Here is a 16383-nt window from a genome sequence, read left to right as displayed (position 1 = left end):
CTGCCTGTGTCTGGAGCTTGGCAGATTCTGTGGCTACGCTGCTCCTGTTTCTAGTGAGCACCTGTGCTCCAGGGGTTCTGCTGTCAGAACTAGGTAGGTTCTCTCTCTCTTTCTGTGTTTTTCTTAGGGACAGGGTCTCACTTTATTACCAAGGTTGGAGTGCAGTGGCGCAATCCTAGCTCACTGCAGCCTCAAACTCTTGGACTTGAGTGATCCTCCTGCCTTAGCCTCCTGAGTAGCTAAGGCTACAGGCGTGCGCCACCACACCCAGTTAATTTTTAAAACTATTATTACTGTTTTTTGAGACAGAGTTTTGTGCTTGTTGCCCAGGCTGGAGTGCAATGGCGCGATCTCGGCTCACTGCAACCTCCACCTCCCACGTTCAAGCGATTCTCCTGCCTCAGCTTCCCGTGTAGCTGGGATTACAGCTGTGTGCCACCCTACCGGGCTAATTTTGTATTTTCAGTAGAGATGGAGTTTCACCATATTGGCCAGGCTGGTCTTAAACTCCTGACCTCAAGTGATCCACTGGCCTCGGCCTCCCAAAGTGTTGGGATTACAGATGAGAGGCACTGTGCCCGGCCTTTATATATATATATATATATATATATATATTTTTTTTTTTTTTTTTTTTTTTTTTTTTGAGACAGAGTCTCGCTATGTCGCCCAGGGTGGAGTGCAATGGCCGGATCTCAGCTCACTGCAAGCTCCGCCTCCCGGGTTTTTACGCCATTCTCCTGCCTCAGCCTCCCGAGTAGCCGGGACTACAGGCGCCCACCAACTCGCCCGGCTAGTTTTTTGTATTTTTTAGTAGAGACGGGGTTTCACCGTGTTAGCCAGGATGGTCTCGAACTCCTGACCTCGTGATCCGCCCGTCTCGGCCTCCCAAAGTGCTGGGATTACAGGCTTGAGCCACCGCGCCCGGCCTATATATTTTTTAGAGAGAGGATCTTGCTATGTTGTCCAGGCTGGTCTCAAACTCCTGGGCTCAAGTGATCCTCCTGGCTTGACCAGACAAAGTGCTGGGGTTACAGGCGTGGGCCACTTCGCCCAACCTGTAACTTTTTTAAGAAGGGAAGAAAACAAAAATCAAAAGAGCAGGGTGAATCCAGAATCAAGTTTGCCTGCAACAGCACCCTCCCTGAGTGACTCTATTGTAAAGCTTCTTGCAGAATGCATCTTTGTCTGTAGTGACGTTTCAAGGATTTTCTCTAGAGAGGTCTGCCTGCATGGCAGGGACCTGGGAGGGCTGAGGCGCCCCTCACCTCTTGTTTCTGGGCTTTGTCCTGCTGGTGGATGCCGTTTGCAGAACCGGAATTGCCAATGATCTGGAAGAGTCAGGGGAGACACTGAGCGAGGCAGCAGTTCCCGATTTGCTCGCTAGATGGCGAGGTCTTCCTATGGGACCATCTCAGGTTCCAAATTCCAACCCCTTCAGTCTGGGGCTCCCAGCACCCCCAAAGACCAAGCCTCTAGGGGCAAGGCTGCTTCTCCCTTCTTACTCTAAGCCCCTCAGGGCAAAGCCATGTGCCCCTTGAACTGCGGGTTCCAGAGGGCAGGGCTCCCTCCCCTTTCAGCCAGGGTTCCCAGGACAGAGCCGCCTCCCGCTTCAGACCAGGGTTCCTGGGCCAGGCTGCCTCCCCCTTCAGACCGGGGTTCCTGAGACAGAGCTGCCTCCCCCTTCAGACCGCGGTTCCTGAGACAGAGCTGCCTCCCCCTTCAGACCGGGGTTCCCGGGACACAGCTGCCTCCCCCTTCAGACTGGGATTCCCGGGACACAGCTGCCTCCCCCTTCAGACTGGCATTCCCAGGACAGGGCTGCCTACCTCCTCGGACTACGGTTTTAAAGACAAGCCTGCCTCCCGCTTCAAACAGGGACTCCGAGGACACAGCCCCGTGGCTTGCCTCCTGGTGGGCCCTGCCGGCCGCGGCTCACCTGGGCCTTGTCAGGGCAGCTCCTCATGGCCTCCATCAGCTTCTCCACCTGCTGAGCCTGGTCCAGTGCGTCCCGCAGGGCGTCCTCCGTGCTCATCAGCTGGTGCTGCAGCCGCAGGAGCTCGGGCGCCGAGGACGGGTCGATGAGGGAGTAGCGCCTCTGATCCGACAGGGATTTCTCTTTGTCCTGGAAGTGGCAGGAGAGTGGAAGAGTGCATGAGTGTGTGTGTGTGTGTGTATGCATGTGCACACACGGGTGTGTGTGTGTTGGTGGGGGTCTCGCCTCTAGGCAGGAAAGTCTTCCAGCCTCACTTTGTCTCTAGGTTCCAAGCCTGGGCATCACCCAGAGGATTCTCAGGCCTCTGTGAGGTGCTCCATTGTCTCCAAGTGGGGAACACAGGATCCCCACCCTCTGGTGTTGTTTTTTTTTTTTTTTTTTTTTTTTTTTGAGACAGAGTCTCACTCTGTCGCCCAGGCTGCAGTGCAGTGGCGCGATCTCGGCTCACTGCAAGCTCCGCCTCCTGGGTTCACGCCATTCTCCTGCCTCAGCCTCCCGAGTAGCTGGGACTACAGGCGCCCGCCACCACACTCGGCTAATTTTTTCATATTTTTAGTAGAGGCGGAGTTTCACCATGTTAGCCAGGATGGTCTCAATCTCCTGACCTCGTGATCCGCCCGCCTCGGCCTCCCAAAGTGCTGGGATTACAGGCATGAGCCACGGCGCCCAGCCTTGCCTTTAAAAAAAAAAAAAAAAAAAAAAGGACAGAGACTGGGCATGGTGGCTCATGCCTGTAATCCCAGCACTTTGGGAGGCTGAGGCGGGCGGATCACCTGAGGTCAGGAGTTCGAGACCAGCCCACCCAACATGGTGAAACCCCGTTTCTACTAAAAGTACAAAAATTAGCCGGGTGTGGTGGCTCACATCTGTAGTCCCAGCTACTCAGGAGGCTGAGGCACGAGAATCACTCGAACCTGGGAGGTGGAGGTTGCAGTGGGCCGAGATCATGCCACTGCACTCCAGCCTGGGCGACAGAGTGAGACTTGGTCCCCACCTCTCCTCCCCCGACCCCAAAAAAAAGACTGAGTCTCACTCTACTGTGCAGGCTGGAGTGCAGTGGTGTAATCATAGCTCATTACAGCCTCTAGTGCCTGGGCTCAAGTGATCCTCCCACCTCAGCCTCCCAAGTAGCTGATACTACAGAGCATGCCACCACACTTGGCTAATTTAAAAATTTTTTTTGTAGAGATGGGGTCTTGTTATGAGGTCCAGGCTGGTCTTGAACTCCTGACCTCAAGCCATCCTCCCAACTTGGCCTCCCAAAGCGGTGGGATTATAGGCATGAGCCACCGCACCTGGCACCCTTCTTCTTACACTACCCCCACCCAACTGTCTTATAAGGGTCCTCCTCTCCATAGTCACCTCCACCATGGCACCCAGAGCTGTACCTGCCCCAAGGCCTGCCAGCCTCTCTCCTGCACAAACTCCATCCTTCAGCACTGCCCAGTCCCGTCTGTCCTGACCCTCCAAACTTCCTCTCAACAGAACCTCCCTCCTGAAATCAAGAGGCTTCTACCCACCCACCAAGGTTTCCCAAGTTCTCCCATGGACACAGTGCAGGGAGGTGACAAGAGGCTGCCCTGGAGGCAGAGGCCGCCGGTTCCCAAGTAAACTTGACCAAACCGTGCCCCGTGGGCACGAGTCTGAGCTCAGCACTGCCCACTCTTACAAGGCTCTGGGGAAGCCCCTGGGGGGATTCAAGACTCCCCAGTCTGTGCCAACCCCAGGGGCTTATCTTCTATTGAGCCACAGGGACCTCAGAGGGTGCAGCCACCAAAGCCCCGCTAGCCAGATAGGCCAGGACTTGAAGGCCGGCAGGACTCAGTGATTCCCCACAGCCACAGTCTGGGTGTGTGACCAGAGTGATGCTCTTTATCCGCGAACGCTGAGGGCCAAGGGCCTGCTCCCGGATATCGGGGGCTGAGGCCCTCCCTCCAGCCTGTGAACCATCCCCTTACCCAGGGCTGGGCCCTGCTCTCCTTCCATCACCTCCGCAGTGGCTGAGCCCAGTGGCTGGGCAGGAGGGTGGTGGGGGGCTTCAGGGCAGCTTTCTCAGACAAGGACCTGTCCTCCTGGACCCCACGCCCTCCATATCGTGACATTGACCAGGCACAGGCCTGTCCTGAGTGCTCATCTCAGGAGGATGGGATGGGGATGGGATGGTTTATTCTTTTTTTTTTTTTTTTTTTTTGAGACGAAGTCTCACTCTGTCACCCAGGCTGGAGTGCAGTGGTGCAATCTCAGCTCACACCAACCTACGCCTCCTGGGTTCAAGTGATTCTCCTGCCTCAACCTCCCAAGTAGCTGGGATTATAGGTGCGCACCACCATACCTGGCTAATTTTTGTATTTTTAGTAGAGATGGGGTTTCATCACGTTGGCCAAGCTGTCTCGTACTCTTGACCTCAAGTGATCCACCTGCCTCAGCCTCCCAAAGTGCTGGGATTACAGGTGTGAGCCACCAGGCCTGGCCAAGGGATGGGGATGGTCCTGTCCCATGCTACCAGCATCACCTGCCTACCCCAACCCCAGTTTCTGCAGACTCAGTGAAGTCAGCTTCCTATTCATAACAGAAAAGAAATCTCAGATGGGGGTGGTGGCTCACGCCTGTAATCCCAGCACTTTGGGAGGCTGAGGCGCGTGAATCACAGGGTCAGGAGTTCAAGACCATCCTGGCTAACATGGTGAAACCCCGTCTCTACTAAAAATACAAAAAAATTAGCCAGGCATGGTGGCGGGCACCTGTAGTCCCAGCTACTCGGGAAGCTGAGGCAGGAGAATGGCATGAACCCGGGAGGCGGAGCTTACAATGAGCTGAGATTGCGCCATTACACTCCAGCCTGGGTGACAGAGTGAGACTCCATCTCAAAAAAATATAAATAAAATGAAATAAAGAAATCTCAGCCTCCCAGAATCCCAGGCCTGCTGTAGACTTTCAAGTTCTCATCTCCTTCCTGAGACTGATGTGTGAAGCCCCACTGCAGGACCCTGAGCAAGGAACCACTGGCTTGTGGTTGATTACTCCTTTGCATGGGGAGCTCATTACCTGTATTGGCTCATCCTGCCTCTGGATAGGTCAGATACGAAGTTTTCCTTTGCACTATATCACACAGACTGCCACATAGGCAGCCATGATGTCTGCAAAAGCGGCTAGCCAGGGTCCCTCCACCTGCCTATGGTCCTAGAAGATTTCCAATCCTCACTGTGACTCAGCTGTCCCTGGGGTCATTCCAGGAGGTCTCCAGTCTCTACGGCCTGACAGCAAGGTTATCCCAGCCCCACCTGGACTAGTGCCCCTGCCCTTAGGCCACCCCTACCCCACATACCAGCCCGGTCAGCTTTTCACGCAGGCCCCGGATGTCATCCTTGAGTTTCTGCTCCTTGATCCGCCACTCAGCCTTGTGCACCTCGCGGCTCAGGTCCCTCTCCGGCCCCGGGGAGTGACGATTGGCCTCCAGCAGCAACACCCGCAGTTCGTTCAGGCTCCTGGGGATGAGACAGGCACAGAACCACTGCACTCAGCCCCGGCTCCTCCAGCTCCCACACTGACCAGCTGGTGGGGGACATAGGCTACTAGATGGCATCTGTGCCACGAGGGGCCACAGTAGACACAATTCAACCAAGCCCAAGAGGGGCCAGGATTTGGGGTTGGGATAGTCTTGAGGACTTGACTTTTCCTAGAATACTGTTTAAAGTTGTTCTGGGGGGAGTGCAAAGCACGGTGGCTCACGCCTGTAATCCCAGAATTTTGGGAGGCTGAGGTGGGCGGATCATTTGAGTTCAGGAGTTTGAGACAGTCTGGCCAACATGGTGAAACCCCATCTCTACTAAAAATACAAAAATTAGCCAGTGGTCGTGGTGGGAGCCTGTAATCTCAGCTACTTGGGCAACTGAGGCAGGAGAATCACTTGAACCTGGGAGGTGGAGGTTGCAGTGAGCCAAGATCGTGCCACTGCACTCCAGCCTGGGCGACAGAGCAAGACTGTCTCAAAAAAAATAAATAAATAATACTTTTTTTAAAGAAAAGACAATATATTTGTTTAATTAAAACACACACACACACATACACACACACCCACACCCACATAGAACCCCAAAACATTTACCCAATAAATCTCATGAGGCAAGACATTTTATCTTTGTTTTAAAAATAGAGACAGGGTCTTGCTATGTTTCCCAGGCTCATCTCAAACTCCTGGCCTCAAGTGATCCTCCCGCCTTAGCTTCCCAAAGTGCTGGGATTACAGGTATGAGCCACCATCCCTGGCCGGCAAGACATTTTAAATACCTGATGTCAAATAGGTTTTATTTCCCATGTCACCTCTTTTTTTTTTTTTTTTTTTTTTTTTTTTTTTTTTTTTGAGACGGAGTCTCGCTCTGTCGCCCAGGCTGGAGTGCAGTGGCCGGATCTCAGCTCACTGCAAGCTCCGCCCCCCGGGTTTACGCCATTCTCCTGCCTCAGCCTCCCGAGTAGCTGGGACTACAGGCGCCCGCCACCTCGCCCGGCTAGTTTTTTGTATTTTTTTAGTAGAGATGGGGTTTCACCATGTTAGCCAGGATAGTCTCGATCTCCTGACCTCGTGATCCGCCCGCCTCGGCCTCCCAAAGTGCTGGGATTACAGGCTTCAGCCACCGCGCCCGGCCCCATGTCACCTCTTAATCAACTGACAGGAGCTACCTGGAGTACTATGATGAGAATGGTTCTGCAGCCACCTTTGGGGTCTGCAGGAAATAGTGCAGTGATTGATTGGTAATGCCTGCCATGGGCACAGGCAGGAGCACACACACCCCTGTGCCCCAGCCTTTTCCCTTGCCTGCAACTACTACAGAGGGGAAAACTCCCTTACTAGGTGGCCACAGGTAGAGAACAGAGGAAATCTGCTGGCATGGCTCCCTTACCTTTCCTCTTCCTTCCTGCTATGATGTATGACGTGATGGCTGGACCTTCAGCAGCCACCTTGCAACCATGAGGCAAGGAGTACTCCTAAAGTGTTGGCACTGAGATCTTAAGCTCCTGAACCAACTGCCAGTCACAGCTACCTCCAGATTTCTTGTTATGTAAGAAAAGGAAATCTCTACTAGTTTAATCTGCTGTTTGATGGATGTGACATCACTGTCAACAAAGCATTCCTAGCTGATCTCCCACCTCCATCCTAAGCACTGCAGGAGTGTAGAGGAGCCCACAGTGGCCTGTATCAATCAAGAAAGGCTTCAAGGAAGAGGTGACAATGTGCTAAGCCTTGAAGAGTGGACTGGACTTAGCAAAATGACCAAAAAGAAGGTGTCTCTGGCCGGGCATTGTGGCTCATGCCTGTAATCCCAGCACTTTGGGAGGCTGAGGACAGATCACCTGAGGTCAGGAGTTTGAGACCAGCCTGGCCAACATAGTAAAACTCCGTCTCTACTAAAAATACAAAAATTAGCTGGGTGTGGTAGTGCATACCTGTAATCCCAGCACTTTGGGAGGCCAAGGCGGGCAGATTACTTGAGGTCAGGAGTCAAGACTAGCCTGTCAACATGGTGAAACCCTGTCTCTACTAAAAATACAAGCCGGGCGTGGTGGCGCATGCCTGTATGCCTGTAATTCCAGCTACTTGGGAGGCTGGGGCAGGAGAATTGCTTGAACCCAGGAGGCAGAGATTGCACTGAGCTAAGATCACGCCACTGCACTCCCGTCTGGGTCACAGAACAAGACTCCGTCTCAAAAGAAGAAGAAGAAGAAAAAAGAAGGAGGAATCTCATAACTGATGAGAGCTGAAGGATGGAAGGAAGCCGTTGACAGCAGGGAGATGGGCAAGAGGCCAGGCTCTGGGAAAGAGGAAATGTGGCTTCAGATGACAGGGAAAATTCATAGACAACGGATGAAGACTCAAAACTCCAAGAAGTTCTATCGGGACTCAGCGGAGGGGCATCCTGTGGCTGAGACAGGGCAGAAAGCTTCCTCGGAGAAGGTGAGACCAGGCTGGGCACCAAGAATAACTTATCCACTTACGATGGGGGACAGAGGAGGGAAGGCAGCCCTGGAACCCTGGCCAGGGGCCTGGTTGGTTTGTTCCTACTGGAAAAGGCACAAGTGGCATCTGCAGAGGGGGGTGTTGTTCTGGAAAATCCGTAGATTGCCTCATCGCATCTGTTTCCCCCCTGGGCAGGGCTACAGTTTCTAGAAAGGTGCTAGATTTGTAGCAAATGTAGCTAGAGCAACTCCTACTCTGTACAGAAGGAAAGGAGATAGCGTTTCTTCTTTTACAAAAGGATGTCTGTGCTTCTAAGAGATTCCTTTAACTTGGGTTGAAGTGCAAATGCTGGGCCCGCGCGGTGGCTCACGCCTGTACTCCCAGCACTTTGGGAGACAGAGGCAGGCAAATCACTAGAGGTTAGGAGTTGGAGACCAGCCTGGCCAACATAGTGAAACCCTATCCTTACTAAAAATTAGCCGGGCGTGGTGGCGGGCGCCTGTAATCCCAGCTACTTGGGAGGCTGAGGCAGGAGAATCGCTTGAACCCAGGAGGTGCAGGTTGTGGTGACCTGAGATCGCGTCACTGCACTCCAGCCTGGGTGACAAAGTAAGACTCCGCCTCAAAAGAAGAAAAAAAAAAAAGCAAATGCTTACAGGGGCTGGGGGACCCTGTCTAGGAATTGGGAGTAAGAAAAATAATGAAGGGAAAGTGGGGCCTCCCCAGGAGACTCAGGGGGCCCACGCCCATCAGAAGGGGGCAGGGGCTCCCAACTATGATGGGGTGACCGCCATGCTGGAAGTCTGCCCTGTGCTGGCAGGTCTTGTCATTATTTTTTAAATTTTATTTATTATTATTATTTTTCTTTTCTTTTTGAGACGGAGTCTCGCTCTGTCGCCCAGGCTGGAGTGCAGTGGCGCCATCTCGGCTCACTGCAAGCTCCGCCTCCTGGGTTCATGCCATTCTCCTGCCTCAGCCTCCTGAGTAGCTGGGACTACAGGCGCCCGCCACCACGCCCGGCTAGTTTTTTGTATTTTTAGTAGAGACGGGGTTTCACCGTGTTAGCCAGGATGGTCTCCATCTCCTGACCTCGTGATCCGCCTGCCTCGGCCTCCCAAAGTGCTGGAATTACAGGTGTGAGCCACCACGCCCGGCCAATTTATTATTATTATTATTATTGAGACAGAGTTTCACTCTTGTTGCCCAGGCTGGAGTGCAATGGCACGACCTTGGCTCACTACAACCTCCACCTCCTAAGTTCAAGCGATTTTCCTGCCTCAAATAGCTGGGATTACAGGCGTGCTTCACCACACCTGGCTAATTTTTGTATTTTTAGTAGATATGGAGTTTCACCATCTTGGCCAGGCTGGTCTCAAACTCCTGACCTCAGGTGATCCACCTGCCTCAGTCTCCCAAAGTGCAGGGATTACAGGCGTGAGCCACCGCACTCGGCCTTTTATTTACTACTTTTTGAGACAGGGTCTCACTCTGTCACCCCGTCTGTGGTGTGATCATGGCTCACTGAGCCTTGACCTCCTGGGCCCAAGTAATCCTACTACTGCAGCCTCCCGAGTAGCTGGGACCACGGGCGTGTGCTCCACGCCCAGCTATTTTTCTTTTCTTTTTTTTTTTTTTAGAGATGGGGTCTTGCTATGTTGCCCAGGCTGGTCTTGAACTCCTGAGCTCCAGTGATCCTCCAGTCTCCGCCTCCCAAAGTGCTGGGATTTCAGGTGTGAGCCACCATGCCTGGCCAGATCTTCCCATTTTTTAAGGGAATGTGGAGAAATCTGGAGTTTTTGTAATATCTGATTTTTATTTTATTTAATTAATTAACTTTTTTTTCTTTTTTTTTTTTTTGAGACAGAGTCTCACTCTGTCGCCCAGGCTGGAGTGCAGTGGCACAATCTCAACTCACTGCAACCTCCGCCTCCCAGGTTCAAGTGACTGTCCTGCGTCAGCCTTCTGAGTAGCTGGGACTACAGGTGTGTACCATTATGCCTGGCTAATTTTTGTATTTTTAGTAAAGATGGGGTTTCACCATGTTGACCAGGCTGGTCTCAAGCTCCTGAGCTCAAGTGATCTGCCCGCCTTGGCATCCCAGAGTGCTGGGATTACAGGAGTGAAGCACCATGCCCAGCCTCATCTTCTGATTTTTAAATGTTAGTCTAATTTCTCTTTTTTTTTTTGAGACGGAGTCTCGCTCTGTCACCCAGGCTGGAGTGCAGTGACCGGATCTCAGCTCACTGCAAGCTCCTCCTCTCGGGTTCACGCCATTCTCCTGCCTCCGCCTCCTGAGTAGCTGGGACTACAGGCACCCGCCACTTCGCCCGGCTAGTTTTTTTTGTATTTTTTAGTAGAGACGGGGTTTCACCGTGTTAGCCAGGATGGTCTCGATCTCCTGACCTCGTGATCCACCCGTCTCGGCCTCCCAAAGTGCTGGGATTACAGGCTTGAGCCACCGCGCCCAGCCTAGTCTAATTTCTTAAAGGCTCATAGGGACCACACAAACCATGTCTATAGACTGAATCTAGCTCATTGGATGCTAAAGTGTGGTCTGGGGAAATCCCAGTGGATCTCTTAAGACCTTTTCAAGGGATCTATGGCTCAAAACTGTTTTCATAATAATAATAAAGCTATTTTCATTACTTCTCTTCAGAGTATGATAGGTTTTCCCTGGGGCTAGTAGACATACTAACCATGATCTGAAAGGGATATTCAAATACTCCTTTCTTTTCTAACTATGTATCTATGTAAGGTCAGATTTTTAGAACATAGTTCAACCAAAAGAGCAAACTGCAAAGATGGAACATGGAAAAAGATGCAAGAATCTAGTTTCTCTTTTTAAGCCCAATATTCAAGGATTTTGCAAAAATTTAAAATAATGCCACTCTTCCCAGTAAATATTTTTTGTTTTGGAAAATAGTTACTTTTTTTTTTTTTTTGAGATGGAGTCTCACTCTGTCGCCCAGGCTGGAGTGCAATGGCGTAATCTCGGCTCACTGCAAGCTCCGCCTCCCGGGTTCAAGCGATTCTCCTGCCTCAGCCTCCCAAGTAGCTGGGATTACAGGCACACGCCACCATGCCCGGCTAATGTTTTGTATTTTCAGTAGAGACGGGGTTTTGCCATGTTGGGCAGGCTGGTCTTGAACTCCTGACCTCAGGTGATCTGCCCACCTCGACCTCCCAAAGTGCTGGGATTACAGGCGTGAGCCACCCCACCCCGGCCAGAAAATAGTTACTTTTTATCAAAAGCATGCTACTTATGTTACATGCAATTGGCTTATTATTTTATTTTTTGAGACACGGTCTTACTGCCACTGCCCAGTCTGGAGTGCAGTAGCCAGACCTTGGCTCACTGCAGCTTCGACTTCCCACCTAAGGTGATCCTCTCACCTCAAGCTCCTGAGTAGCTGGGATTACAGGTGTGTGCTACCATGCCCAGCTAAATTTTGTATTTTGGGTAGAGATGGGGTTTTACCAGGCTGGTCTCCAACTTCTTGGCTCAAGTGATCCTCCTGCCTCAGCCTTCTAAAGTGCTGGGATTACAGGAGTGAGCCACCATGCCCGGCCTCGCTTCTTATTTTAAGATGGATTCGTATCTCACAATTTTTCAGTCTTAATTCTAATGTGGTAAATATAGAATAAACAAAAGCTCTTTGGGGATCCTCAATAATTTTTAGAAGTTTAAAGGGGTCCCTGAGACCAAACATTTTGGGAGGCATTAATCTTTTCTTTCTTTCTTTTGTTTAAGAGATAGGGTTTTTTGCTCTATCGCCCCAGCTGGAGTGCAGTGGTGTGACATAGCTCCCTGCAGCCTGGAACTCCTGGGCTCAAGAGATCATCCTGCCTCAGCCTCCCAAGTAGTTAAGACCACTGGTGCAAAACACCAGGCTTGGCAAAAAACAAACAAACAAACAAACAAAAACTTTATTATAATTATTTTTTTGAGATGGGGTCTTGCTCTGTCACCCAGGCTGGAATGCAGTGGCACGATCGCAGCTCACTGCAGCCTCCTCTCGGATTCAAGGAATTCTCATGCCCTACAGGCACACACCACTACACCCAGCTAATTTATGTATTTTTAGTAGAAACGGGGTTTCACCATTTTGGCCAGGCTGGTCTTAAACCCCTGACCTCAGGTGATCTGGCTGCCATGGCCTCCCAAAGTGCTGGGATTACAGGCATGAGCCACTGCACCCAGCTTAATTTTTTTTTTTTTTTAGAGAGATGGGGTCTCACCATGTTGCCCAGGCTGGTCTTGAACTCCTGGGCTCAATCCTCCTGACTCAGGCTCCCAAAGTGCTGGGATTACAGGCATGAGCCACTGTGCCTGGCCCTACTCTTTTCTGCATGCTCTGCTTGGAGAACCGTGTGGCGGCTTTGGAGACTTTGTCGCAGCTTAGAGGAGAACAGGGTGATTGCTGGTGATCAGCCACCCAGCCCACTAGCTTTGCCCCTCTCTGCCCCGAGATAACATGAGCTAATGTCAAGAAGTGGAGCAAAGGCCAGGCACACAGGGAGGACCCAGCCGGCCCCACGGTCGCCTCACCGCTCCTTCCGCAGCAGCTCCTGGCTGATGAGAACCAGCTGGCCCGAGGCATCATGAGTCTTCCGGGACACAGTCTCCAGCTCCGCCTCCAGGCGCCGCTTCTCCTTCAGGAGGGCGTCTACCTTCTTCTCGCCCGACTTACACTTGCTCTCCAGTGCTGGGGTCAGCCGGCAGGGAAGGGAGGAAGAGGATTGGGAACACGTGAGCTTCTGTCCCATCCAAGGGCAAAGCCCTGGGCAGGATGCTGATTCTCCCAGGGGATGAAGGTGACATACGCCACTGCATAGTTTTGAGGGCTTTTTTTTTTTTTAGAGATAGGGTCTTGCTCTGTCACCCAGACTGGAGTGCAGTGGCACAATCGTAGCTCATTGCAGCCTCCAACTCCTAGGCTCAAGTCATCCTCCTGACTCAGCCTCCTGAGTAGCTGGGACCACAGGAGTGCACCACCATACCTGGCAGAGGTTTTTTTGCAGACAAAGTCTCACTCTGTCACACAGGCTGGAATGCAGTGGTGCAATCTTGGCTCACTACAACTTCCGCCTCCTAGGTTCAAGCAATTTTCCTGCCTCAACCTCCCAAGTAGCTGGGATTACAGCCATGCACCACCACACCTGGCTAATTTTTGTGTATTTATTAGAGATGGGGTTTCGCCATGTTGGCCAGGCTGGTCTTGAACTCCTGCGCTCAAACAATCCACTGGACTCAGCCTCCCAAAGTGCTGGAATTACAGATGTGAGCCACTATGCCCGGTCAAATTTTTTTTTTTTGAGATGGAATCTTGCTGTTGTCGGCCCGGAAGTGCAACGGCACCATCTTGGCTCACTACAACCTCTGCCTCCCGGGTTCCAGCAATTATCCTGCCTCAGCCTCCTGAGTAGCTAAGATTGCAGGCACCCACTACCACGCCTGGCTAATTTTTTTTTTTCCTGACGGAGTCTCATTCTGCCACCAGGCTGGCTGCAGTGGCACAATCTCTACTTACTGCAACACCTACCTCCCAGATTCAAGTGACTCTCCTGCCTCAGCCTCCCGAGTAGCTGGGATTACAGGCATGCGCCACCATGCTCAGCTAATTTTTTTTGTATTTTTAGTAGAGATGGGGTTTCACCATGTTGGCCAGGCTGGTCTCGAACTCCTCACCTCAGGTGATCCACCTGCCTCGGCCTCCCAAAGTGCTGGGATTATAGACGTGAGCCACCATGCCCAGGCCCGGCCAAAATTTGTATGTTTTGTAGAAATGAGGCCTCACCATGTTTCATAGGCTGGTCTCGAACCCCTGGCCTCAAGCAATCCTCCCTCCTCAGTCTCCCAAAGTGCTGGGATTACAGGTATGAGCACTGCGCATGGCCTCCACTGCATAATTTTAAAAGCACCATTGGTCTCAATTGTCCCTACAAGGCAGGTGGCAAGGGGCCTGAGAGAACAGGTACAATAAACAGATCAGTCCTCACCAAGCACAGCAGCCGCTTGGGCTCCTGGTGTGGGAAGCGGGACCACACATGTGTGTTTATGTTGTCGCCTGGATGAGGAAAAGCTTCACTTTCACCGTGACCTTGGAGGAGTCTGAGGTCCACTGACCTTTTTTGGGACCAATTCTGCCTTGTACTGGGGGATGGACAGAAGTGAGGGTGGCAGCCATTTCCGAGAAGGGGGGCTGTCTCATGTCCACCACCACTGGCATTCTGATGAACAAGAAGCAGGGCCATGGGCTGGGCGTGGTGGCTCACGCCTGTAATCTCAGCACTTTGGGAGGCCGAGGTGGGCGGATCACAAGGTCAGGAGATCGAGAACATCCTGGCTAACACGGTGAAATCCCGTCTCTACCAAAAACACAAAAAAATTAGCCGGGCGTGGTGGCGGGCTCCTGTAGTCCCAGCTACTCAGGAGGCTGAGGCAGGAGAATGGCATGAACCCGGGAGGCAGAGCTTGCAGTGAGCCGAGATGGCGCCACTGCACTCCAGCCTGGGCGACAGAGCGAGACTCCGTCTCAAAAAAAAAAAAAAAAAAAAATTAGCCGGGCATGGTGGTGCGTGCCTGTAACCCCAGCTACTCAGGAGGCTGAGGCAGGAGAGTTGCTTGAACCTGGGAAGTGGAGGTTTCAGTGAACTGAGATGCACCACTGCAGTCCAGCCTGGGTGACAGAGCGCGACCCTGTCTCAAAAACAAAAACAGAAAAAGAGAGAGGGAGAAACCAGAAAGTCTTCAGGATCAGAAAGAGGGAACCTGGGATAGAATTTCAGGGTGCAGAGAACACAGAGCGGGCTCTGGGGACAGAATCTGGCAGGGAGGCATTATAGGATGGACTGCGTGTGGGCCACTCACTGCTCCCCAGGTACATGTCTGTCTGGTGCAGGTGACCTGGCCCTAGCCTTTTTCTTTCTTTCTTTCTGCTCCTCTCCTCTCCTTTCTCCTTTCCTCTCCTTTCTCCTTTCCTCTCCTTTCTCCTTTCTTCTCCTTCCTTCCTTCCTCCTTTCCCTCCCTCCCTTCCCTCCCTCCCTCCCTCCCTCCCTCCCTCCCTCCCTCCCTCCCTCCCTCCCTCCCTTCCTTCCTTCCTTCCTTCCTTCCTTCCTTCCTTCCTTCCTTCCTTCCTTCCTTCCTTCCTTCCTTCCTTCCTTCCATCCCATCCATCCATCCAAAGGAGTCTCACTCTGTTGCCCAGGCTGGAGTGCAGTGGCGCCATCTCGGCTCACTGGGAGCTCCGCCTCCCAGGTTCAAGCGAATCTCCTGCCTCAGCCTCCCGAGTAGCTGGGATTACAGGTGAGAGCCACCACACCCAGCTAATTTTTGTATTTTTAGTAGAGATGGGGTTTCACCATGTTGGCCACGCTGGTCTTGAACTCCTGACCTCAGGTGATCTGCTCGCTTCAGCCTCCCAAAGTGCTGGGATTACAGGCATGAGCCACCACGCCCGGCCAGCCCTTTTCTTCTCAAAGCAGAGTCGGGGAGGGGACCCTGAGCCAGGCACTGACCCACTCCACACTCAATTGGTAACTGAAGTGGCACGGCCCCAGTGAAAGCCCCCCGCATCTGCCCTGCGGGAGGGAGACTTACCACTTACTTGGGCCCTGAGCATCTCCGTCTGGGAGGTCAAGGCTGTCACCTCTTTGTCCCTCTTGTTCAGCTTGTCCTGCAGGCCTAGGGGAGAGAGGAGAGACGAGAAGCATCAATGATCCTGGACCAAAGCAGCAGTGGGCAGGGCTGTGGCTCTCCCATAGGAGCTCTGTGACGGGGTCACACTTGGCCTCCAGGGTCCAAGTTCTTCCTCACTGCAGCCGTCTCGCTGGGTAACCCACCCTGGAGAAAAGGACCTGACACTGGCCGGGCATGGTGGCTCATGCCTGTAATACCAGCATTTTGGGAGGCTGAGGTCGGCGGATCACCTGAGGTCAGGGGTTCAAGACCAACATGGTAAAACCGCGTCTCTACTAAAAATACAGAAATTAGCTGGGCGTGGTGGCAGGTGCCAGTAATACCAGCTATTAGGGAGGCTGAGGCAGGAGAATCGTTTGAATCTGGGAGGCAGAGGATGCAGTGAGCCGAGATAGCGCCATTGCATTCCAGCCTGGACAGAGCAAGACTTGGTTTCAAAAAGAAAAAAAAAAAAAAAGAGGCCAGGCATGGTGGCTCACGTCTGTAATCCCAGCACTTTGGGAGGCCGAGGTGGGCAGATCACCTGAGGTTGGGAGTTCAAGACCAGCCTGACCAACATGGAGAAACCTCATCTCTACTAAAAATACAAAATTAGCCGGGCGTGGTGGCACATGCCTGTAATCCCAGCTACTTGGGAGGCTGGGGCAGGAGAATCGCTTGAACTTGGGAGGCAGAGGTTGCGGTGAGCCGAGATCGCACCATTGCACTCCAGCCTGGACAACAAGAGCGAAACTCTGT

At 52.4% G+C, this 16383-nt stretch overlaps 1 protein-coding gene across 17 annotated transcripts in view; it reads right to left on the bottom strand.

Moving 5' to 3' along the window:
- Positions 1 to 16383, bottom strand: part of CLIP2 (CAP-Gly domain containing linker protein 2) — a 227999-nt gene that overhangs the window by 117911 nt on the left and 93705 nt on the right. For 9 of the 17 annotated variants that reach the window (XR_013415204.1, XR_013415203.1, XR_013415205.1 and 6 more), the window contains 5 exons: positions 15547 to 15630; positions 12496 to 12652; positions 5319 to 5478; positions 1937 to 2122; positions 1266 to 1328 (listed from right to left, as the gene is read on the bottom strand). Coding sequence is in view for 9 of the 17 variants with exons in the window: in XM_077996630.1 (XP_077852756.1) it covers positions 1266 to 1328; positions 1937 to 2122; positions 5319 to 5478; positions 12496 to 12652; positions 15547 to 15630 (650 nt within the window). In the remaining 8 variants the exon portion in view is untranslated. Of the gene's footprint in view, positions 1 to 1265; positions 1329 to 1936; positions 2123 to 5318; positions 5546 to 12185; positions 12653 to 15546; positions 15631 to 16383 lie in introns of all 17 variants that reach the window. The other 8 variants (XR_013415206.1, XM_077996635.1, XM_077996632.1 and 5 more) reach the window with 5 other exon arrangements.

The sequence above is a fragment of the Macaca mulatta genome, chromosome 3 (assembly GCF_049350105.2).
Source record: "Macaca mulatta isolate MMU2019108-1 chromosome 3, T2T-MMU8v2.0, whole genome shotgun sequence".
Lineage (NCBI taxonomy): Eukaryota > Metazoa > Chordata > Mammalia > Primates > Cercopithecidae > Macaca > Macaca mulatta.
The sequence above is the reverse complement of the archived record's forward strand: the minus strand, read 5'-3'. Positions and strand labels throughout refer to the sequence as shown.